General features: G+C 40.6%; 1 protein-coding gene across 1 annotated transcript in view; it reads right to left on the bottom strand.

Moving 5' to 3' along the window:
* Positions 1-1934: 1934 nt before the first annotated feature.
* Positions 1935-9227, bottom strand: part of MGEA5 (meningioma expressed antigen 5 (hyaluronidase)) — a gene marked incomplete at its 5' end in the record, with an annotated part of 20101 nt that continues 12808 nt past the window's right edge. Inside the window, 4 exons of the mRNA XM_009705398.1 lie at positions 1935-2904; positions 3674-3833; positions 6964-7156; positions 8163-8248. Coding sequence (XP_009703700.1) covers positions 2768-2904; positions 3674-3833; positions 6964-7156; positions 8163-8248 — 576 coding nt within the window. The remainder of the gene's footprint in view (positions 2905-3673; positions 3834-6963; positions 7157-8162; positions 8249-9227) is intronic.

Genomic DNA, 9227 nt, shown 5'->3' with positions numbered 1-9227 from the left:
CATCCCTTTCGCTTGGCTGCCATCCTAAGCAGAAAGCTACTTGCTTTAGCTATCTCAGGTGTTTAGCTTCTTAAGGTAAATTTTGTGGAGGTGCAACTAATGCCAGATTGCAGAGCGATGACGTTTGCCCCTTACATACAGCGTGACCCTGGAGTTACTTCATCTCCCCCCTTGCTTCTGCTGGCAGGCTGCGTTTCAGCAACCTCTAAACCCAGCAGCCGGCAAGGAAATAAAAAGAGAACAGAAAGGTGAACAAGCACTGCTGCCACACAGCTCACGCTGGCTTTGCCAGACACTGGAGACCAGCTTTGAAAGAACCGTTTTTTACAAAACAGGTGAAGTTCAATGGGTGCTACTCACAGAAGGGCCAACAAGAAAGGCCACTGCCACCCCAAAAATCTTTGGGGTGAGTACTTCTGAAGGGTCACTGAATACCTGCCTCAAAGGCATCAGCACAGGTAAGTGTCTGCCACACAACAGCTGCCACCACCAAAGCCAGACACAAGTTCCTCTGCCAGCTGACCCCGAGGGCATCCATCACATGCGGTGTGATGTAAAACACCTTGCTGAACCACTTCTGGTTCTGGAACCTCATACACAAAATAAACATTTCTTTCTTACATTCACTTCTCAATTTTTATTCTATTTCTTGCATGGTCTTCAAATACAGTTTTACAGGTCGTTTTTTTCTGCTACAGATACTGTTGATCTAAAAACAGATTAACGAAAGTGGCATTCCAACCTTAATGAAAATTCATAACCATGAAAGATATGTCAACATATCACTTTACAATCCTAGAATGATGGTATTGGCCTGACATTCCATAGGCTTATACAATTAACTTCTATAATAATGACAAAGTCATAGGAAGAGAAAATGTGGCAACTCCTTAAAAGCCAAGAAATAAGGCCACAAGCATCCTATGCTGTAATGTTATGCATCCAGATAAAGTAAGTTGACTCTGGTATCCATGAAGAAACAAAACTCTCCCACCTGATAAACCAAGGTATCAGCTACTCAACATGCACTCAAAGCTGTGTAAAAACTAGTGGCATTCAGCTCTGACTTACATGAAATCCCATAGCACAACCCCGTACCTTTCTCTAAAAATGAAATGAACTTGTTTCAACTTAAATACTTTGCTACCGCATTAAAAAAATGGTTCACATTCTGCAAAGGAAAAAAAAAAACAAAACCAAAAAACCAAACAAACATCTTGCATGTGACTGCACCAGAAGGCCAAACGCAGCAACTCCTTGCAGGTCGCAGACAACTTTACTGCAGTCTTAATGCCATCCATTATGGGTTGCAAAACTTCTATGCAGCTGGAGGCTCGTAAAAGGAACTGAACTTCCTTTGCACACCACTGAGATAAAAAAAACCAGGAAAATTAAAAAGGAACTTAAAGACAGCTGATGGCAGCAGGTGAAAGAAGCAAGGTACTGCAAGGTGTGTAACGTTGGCCAATTACATATCTGGGACACAGGGACTTTTGTGAAATACCAATATCATAAATGATGCAGCTACCTCACTACCAGATCCCATACCATGATAATTCCATCCCATAGCCAAACACATCAGTCCTGGGTAAAAACATTAAACTCTTGGAACATTTAAAAGTAGGTAACCATTTAAATAATGTGTAAAAATGTGCTTATTGTGGCATTTCTTATAGAAAAGTTATCTGATACAAATGTGCAGGACTCGAAGACCCTGATTTAATCCAACTAGTACGAACAGGCTTTGAAACATGGTGACTGTTCCAAGGACAAGTCCCGGCTGTGGGCCAGCTCTCTCCCTCTCACCGTCTTTCATCCACAATCCTGTGTGAATGTTACCAATTTTTAGACCACTCTGTGAATCGCTGTTTCAGTTCTAGGAGAATAACCTCCTGCAGTGACAAACTGCCGTCTGAAGGAAGGATCCTTTGGGATCTGCTTTCCTTACCCAAGATGGTCAGTTTCTAGCCCTGGATATGAGGCACAATAAGAATGGTCAGTGCCGAGGACAGAATTGTTCTCCATTGTGGTCTTAGGTTATTCCAAAGTGCCATCTTCGACCTATACCATTACACTTTTCAAAAGAAAAAGTTACAAAAACTGGTAAACAAAAAGTTAGTCAGCATACGGCTAAGTTTATATACACCGAAATTTACAAGTTTGTCAATAAGTGACTTCTGCCACAGACCACTGCACATTTGTCCCTAACAAAGCACAAAGCTTGAACCAATGGTCATTAGAAGTGACAACGGGTCATTGCTTTATCAACAAGCAAAAAGATAGTCAAAAATAGAACTGTAGCTACTTATCTTTAAATTTGCTGATTGACACAAGCAATCCCTCCCATTTCTGCAACTTCCAGTTGCACACCCTGCTCTATGACAGAGAAAAAAACCTGCATCTTTATAGATACTTCTGCCAGAGTACAACTTTTCTGTTGACATGTGAATGCAGAGAACTGTCATCAACCACAGCACCGACTGAGAGGGATTCCTCTGAGAAGCTATAGCCCATGCAAGATTCCTTGGCACTTCACACAGGACCAGGAGAGGACAAGGTTTCTCTTTGTTAAAACAGTGTTTTCAGCAGCATTATCCTCTTCCAACAAATTACAGTCTGAATGTGTGATGGGTGATTTTCGCATAGCCCCTTCTAACCAAGTTGGCTTATTGCCGGCTTTGTGCAGCTAGACCATATGAAGATCCCCACCACTACCTGCCCAGCTGTTAAGGGACTACAGTACTGGAACAGTTCGCTGTCAAGCGCTTCACAGGCTTCTTCCAAGGATAACAACATCCTTTGGAAATCCTTCCATTTTAGCAATTTCAAAACAACCCAGCTTGCTGTAAAATTCCAGGATTCTTTTATCATCTGGTCTCACTTCACAAAAAGCCCCACGGGAGCCTGAAGAAGGAAGGAAGAAACAAAACACTGTAGGTGAAGAGTTACTGTAAAAAGCACAGACGTCACATATTACTAGAGTTCCCACCTATTTTAACATTTAAACCCAATGAAGTCGCTGATCCCATTCCATATGGAGCATAGTGCCCCAAAGAGACTAGATTTATGGCAACAAAGCTGACCATCCCCTAAAGGGACTGCACATTGCAGACGTCTTGTCAGTCTGAACAAACCCTCTGTGCACCTTTTATTTCACATAAAAGCATCCTGGAACTCCGATGTCGGCTCAGAAAATAGCACTAGAAGAGGGCACCAAATCACGCAAAGGAACTGTGAACCTCAGGTGCGCAGTAAGGCAGACAGCCAAGTACTTCCCCATATTGAAGGCTTTGGTAATTACCCTCCAGCGCACACTGCCGTGCATAAGAAAAATCATTGCCAATGCCAGCAGGGGCAATATAAAGATTTGTGCGTTGTTCAAGATGTAAAAACGTGTGTTCTCATTGCCAAATTGCTCCCTCAGTTCTTCCTATTTTCTAATTTGCAGGATAATGGCTAAAGTGAAAAAGCTACCTTTTATCAGAAACAGCAGCAGAAGTTAGCTATCCGAAAGCTTTTACAATTATTTATCTAAATGTAGAGTGCCAACTATGGCAGGAATCGAGCATCTCAGGCTGACATGCAAATTCAGTATGTTAGTATAACCATCCCAAGTTTGCCTTGCATCCTAGAACACATAGGAAACAAGGAATTTTGAGTGCAAGTAGCTTACCATTAGCCTTTAGAGAAGAGAGCAGGCAGGCCATCATACTTTTGGCCACGCTTGGATCTGTCACTTTTTTGTGGATATCAATCTTTATCAATGAAGGGAAGTTGGCAAGGAACGATTCTGGCAATACTTCTTGCTCCTCATGGAAGCTTAGCATTATTTTCTGAAAAGAATATGAGAAACATACATTTAATCATTATCCAGCTTTTCATTTTCATTCGTCTTTATTGAGAGAGGCTGCTTTGCTCACAGATTATACCTCCAGATCAGCATGCTTTTCAACTATACCTCTGATCGCCACTTTGTTCCTTACCTCTGTAAGGTCTGTGCTCCAGATCAAGAGGCAGACTACAGAAGCTTCTCAGATTGTCAAAGGAGGAATGCAAGACTCCTTGCATGGCTCCTCAGTGACCCACACTTCAAGTGAGAAAAATCATAAGCCAATCCATAACCAACAGTTTGTGCACAGACATTCCTTTTCTTTACGTTTTACATGGACAGTTTTAGCTCAAAGCATCCCAACCTTCCACATGCGTTCTTTGGTTCACAGCAGCCTGGAAACATCTCTCATGTCCATGCAATTATCTTAGACTACTTGCTCCAAAGGCAAGTTTGTCTCTACCTTGAAATAAGCCTCGTTGATCACTAAAGACTATTGCAATCAGCCAGGAAGGTCTTTGGGAACATGACATCAGACATTAACTTCATGCAACTCATGAGAACGGAACAATCAAATGAGGTAACGCAGAAATAGATAAAGCCAAATCTGAAATATGTTTAACTCAAGTCATTCCCCCCTGCTGGTTACTGAATTTCAAAACCTTTAGGGAACACTGGCTCAAGTAAACAAGCAACCTAACTTCATTTCTTGTATAACTATCATAACCACCCAAACTAGGACTTCATTGCACAAGGAACCATAATATTAGCAACTCCCACCTTTCCCCCCCCCGCCCCGGTCAAGTTTAAACACAATCCCCTTAAATCTATAAACTGCCATCTCCCAAACTCTTGTAGTGAAAGCCTCTGTTCAGAGTTACTACTTCAAACTTGCTGAGCTACTTAAGGTTCAGAGCCACACTTGCTCTTCTGGGCTTTTCTTTACCACAGCTGTCCAGGCATAATCCCACAGAAAACACCCAAAGTTAGCCATGCTGGCTTCAAGCACCAAGGCAATGGTGATAACTGTTTCTTCCAACCATAGAAGTGCTACAAGAAGTAAAACAGGTTATAAAGGAGTAGGGTACAGGTGGGGCTAAGAAGCAGTTACAGAGATGATGCATTCATCTCTTGAGATCACCAACAACTAACCTCAGGAAGAGCAGATACCAGATAAACGTCCCTGAACGGAACCTAGACAAAACTGCGAGACAAGCTGGCAGCAATATGACTCAAGTCAGAGGACCACATTTTTCTTTCGTGAAACAAAAGATTTTATTTATCCCATGAAGCAAACTTCAAGATGTATTTAAGTTAGCTAGAGAAAAACTGAACTGTATTAGAAGTCAATAATTTGAATCAAATGCTCTAAAAAAGTACAGAAAGGGGGCTTTTCAAATCAAAATGCAGACTGAGATTACCAAGAAGTCTGTAAAGGAAACCAAATCAATTCTATTCTGTGAGAAAACTTCTCCATACATGATCTTCAGTGAAAATGGCTTCTAAGCAACTATTGAATATTTTCTACATTCCTTTATACAGTCAAAAGACTAAATGGACAAAATCCCACAGCATCTGTCTCAAAAGCAAAGTACAAAGAGCCCCTCTGTATTTCCAGGAACATCCCTCAAGCCCATAGTCTCAAGAAACAGACTTTTTCAGAGATACTGTACCAGCAGCAGAAATGCAGGGGTAACGTACCAACAGCAAAGAATGTTCTTAAACATCTTAATGGAAAAGCTAGTTTATCAGCACAAAATACCTCCTGCTTTCTCTCTGAAGTCTGGCTTTAAACTTCTGGAAATCAAGGCCCCTTCTCCCTTACTGAACCTACTACAGCTTTGCTGTGTTTAGTTTCCATTATCTTTATGTGCATTAGCTTTGCTTCAAAATCTGAATTTACATATAATATGAGTCGAAAGCACAGCACTGTGCAAATGTAGAAAAATCAAGTCATAAAACCTACACACTGCAGAATTAGCTCCACTTCAATAATGGTAGTGGAGCTATTAAGATACCTTTTAGTCACACCTTCCCCAGAACACTGGTATTTGCTGCAAGGCCGGTGGTTTTTTGCCCTCTTTTTTTTTTTTATTTAACTTACTTCACTTTTCCTCCATCAAACATGCCGATACGTAGTGGCCATTTTCACAACAGGATGACAAACATTTCATTCAATTTCCAGGAAGCTTTGCTTTGCTTGTGGTATGGCCTGTGCTCTCAGAGCCACAACCTCCTTCAGGATTTCGTCTAAGTCCTAGTAAAATAAAGCAAGGGCACACTGCCATATACACCATTCTTGCCCTGCACTTACCAGCTGGGGATTCCCTTAGGAGGTCCACCAGTCTGACACCAGCCTTTGTGTTCAGACTATTTGTTGGAGAATACTTTCTGGAAAGTATTCTTTCCCTCTTCAGAGGGGAAGAAAAAGGCTAGGAAGTGGTGTTTCTGGGCTTGCCTCTACTACAGCTTTGTCAACACCACCTTCCATATGCAGGGTTGGATCGGCACCTCTTAGTATTAAACGCATTTCTTTCCTTGACAAGAATGCATCAGCTACAATTTTTCACCATTTCTGACAGTTCAGCGACATTGTTTTTCTAATTTCTTCCAAAACCAATTCAAGATACTGACTTTTGGCACTTGCTAAAGGCAAGATGCCATTTTGCAACATTTACAGCTGTCACACTCCACAAATAGCTCATAGATTTTAACATCAAACCCAAGTGCTCTTTAATTTGTCTTCCACACTTAAACTGATGTGACTATCAGGGGTTAGCCTTGCCTGCACCATGGGGAAACTAATAAATATCTCATTTTGCAGGAGAACAGAGCAGATGCAATTCTTCATTTCAAAAATGTGATTTTTCTTTAGATTAAGGTGGCTTATATTTACTGCATTGATTACTACTAAAGTACACCTCATGGGTGTATTACAACACACAGCTATATCTGACTGGCAGTGAATAATTTTACTGTCACTTTCTAAGATGGCAGATACCATTCTCATCAAAGACTTCAGAAGGGTAGGAAAATGGAATTACATGGAAACTCAAAATGCAAAAGAAAAACAAACACCTGCTTTGGAAAGAAAAAGCTGAGTATACAGTTCTGATCTTACAGGTTATACCAACCTCTGCCTCAGACAGCTCCTTGTCACTATTTGGTTTAGTATATTTTTCTTGCATGAAAGGGATCCAAGACATTTTGCATTTTTTAATGAAAGGAGTCACATCAACTGTTCCCAAAGCATAGCCACATATGCCATCCTCATCTTCTAAGACAAAGCAGTAATCCAGGCTGAGGGTGAGCAGACCTCCTACTAACCTGCAGAAAGAAGTGTCCAAATTCAGTCATAAGAAGGTCACTTTGAACAAATACGCTCTTCAGGTACTCTGGAGGAGACTAGTGTCAACCAAAGAAGTGACAGAGTCCTCCAGTCATGGAATTAGTTCCCATAAAGTATTGACTAACAGACTGATCAGTTGTCAAAACAGCTATGAGCAACATCTGCATCTCAGGATCCCATAATTTAATTCCATACACGCTGCTCTTCTGACTCACCAGACACACAAACTTCCGTCATCTTCTGCCCTCAGTTTCTCTGCTGCCATTACCTCCTTGTTCTTCCATCTCCTCTTTGGGGTACCTTTTGATACCAGTTACACATCCTTTCTTAACTACCTTCCTGTCACAGAGTAGTCTCATTACTAAGTACTATCTAAATTAAACACTCGAGATATAAAAAAAGAAATAAATACTCAAGATAGCACATTTTACAGCTCAGATTTAATGCCTTTTTTTTAAACATCATCTCACTTGTCATTGCTTATTCTTCTTCAGAGTTAGTACAGGTAATCTAGAAAACGTATTTCAGAAAAAACTCAACCCAGTCAGCTGGGAGATTGGTCCTCAAAAAAAGTTTAACGATCTGAAGAACTCACTAGATTGAAAAAAACCCACCAGAGAGTAACTGCAGACTAAGGACACTCTCGTGATATACCGTCACAAAATCTGAAATAATAGGATACTATGTGATGCACAGGTTTCATAATATAGAGGTTTCAGCTAAGTCTTTCTTCTAACAGCTCACAACAGGTGACTAAAGTGAAAATTGAGACATAACTGTGAACGGTATCTTTAATAAACCAAATCCCCAATTTCCTGAGGCCTGCAGAGGGCAGATTTTTTTTCATCTAAAAAAAAAATAATAATAAAAAAACCACTCTTTGCATTCTTCCCACCCACCCACTTTTAAAATTTCAATTAAATACAGTGTCAGGACTTCATCCTTCAGAACCACCTCTGTAGGTCTTTCATTCCTAATACATACTTGTCTCCAATTAAATCTGGTAAACTATGGAAGGGTTGATCAGCTCCATCAGCATACATTTCTCTGCAGATCTTATATACAGATGCCTAGGAGGAGAGAAGAGATGATTTCAAGTCATCAGTTGCATTCAAAAGCTAACACCTTTGTTATAGAGAGATTTCATTAACAGCTCCACTGTAAACTAGTACTAACAGGCATTTAAGTCACACAAAACAAGAGTACCCATCTATGAGAAAGGATCTATCTTCCCGCCCTCCCCAAAACTAACTCTTAAAAGTTGCCCATCAAAGACATTGTAGTTAATTTGAATGGCTGGGAAGGAAAGGTGGGAGGTCAACCTCCTGCATGTTGTTACAGCACAAGATTAATCCTGAGGGTTAGTTACCAAACACTTACTGAGGTTCAATACCCTTGCTACAAAGTCCCTTTTCAAACCCTCCAATGTCCAAGTGCAACAATTTAACCACTGTGAAGGACAGACACACCCTGACTTTCCACATGTTAGAAGGCTTTCAAGCTCAAGCGCTTCAAAAGAGAGTAAACTTGTATCAGTCACACTTTAAATAAGAAGCTTTACACTTTCCAACAAAAAGACTTTGCATTTGACATCTCCGGCCTCTTTTCATAAAGAGGGAACTCCTCCTCAGAAGAAATATTCTTTATGACTGCATGATTAGCTGCATCACCAATTATTTAGGTGGCTCAGAAATACTAATTCCATTGCCTACAAAGGAACAAACTAGCTTAGGTACAGTCCTGCACTAAGGAATGGAAAAGGCTGCTTTACTGTTCGTGGAAACAGCACAGGACAGAGCTAGCCTAAAAGTAGCAGGTAAAGGACATGTCTTGACATGCTAGCCCTGTCTGTCTGATTGGCCTCAAAGTCAAGATTCATTTGAGCTGCTGCAAACTCAACCTAGATACTTATGTTTCAAAGGAAACATATTTCATCTTTATGTAGCTACAAATGCAAAAGTTAAAGCTACATTAATCCTTACACATTGTTTAAACTGCATCCACAAAGAGTGTTTACTAACTGTTGATTGATACATCAGTTTCAAGTAT

Source organism: Cariama cristata, unplaced genomic scaffold, assembly GCF_000690535.1.
Source record: "Cariama cristata isolate BGI_N322 unplaced genomic scaffold, ASM69053v1 scaffold36418, whole genome shotgun sequence".
NCBI lineage: Eukaryota > Metazoa > Chordata > Aves > Cariamiformes > Cariamidae > Cariama > Cariama cristata.
Note: the sequence above shows the minus strand (reverse complement) of the source record. Positions and strands in the feature narration are given on the sequence as shown.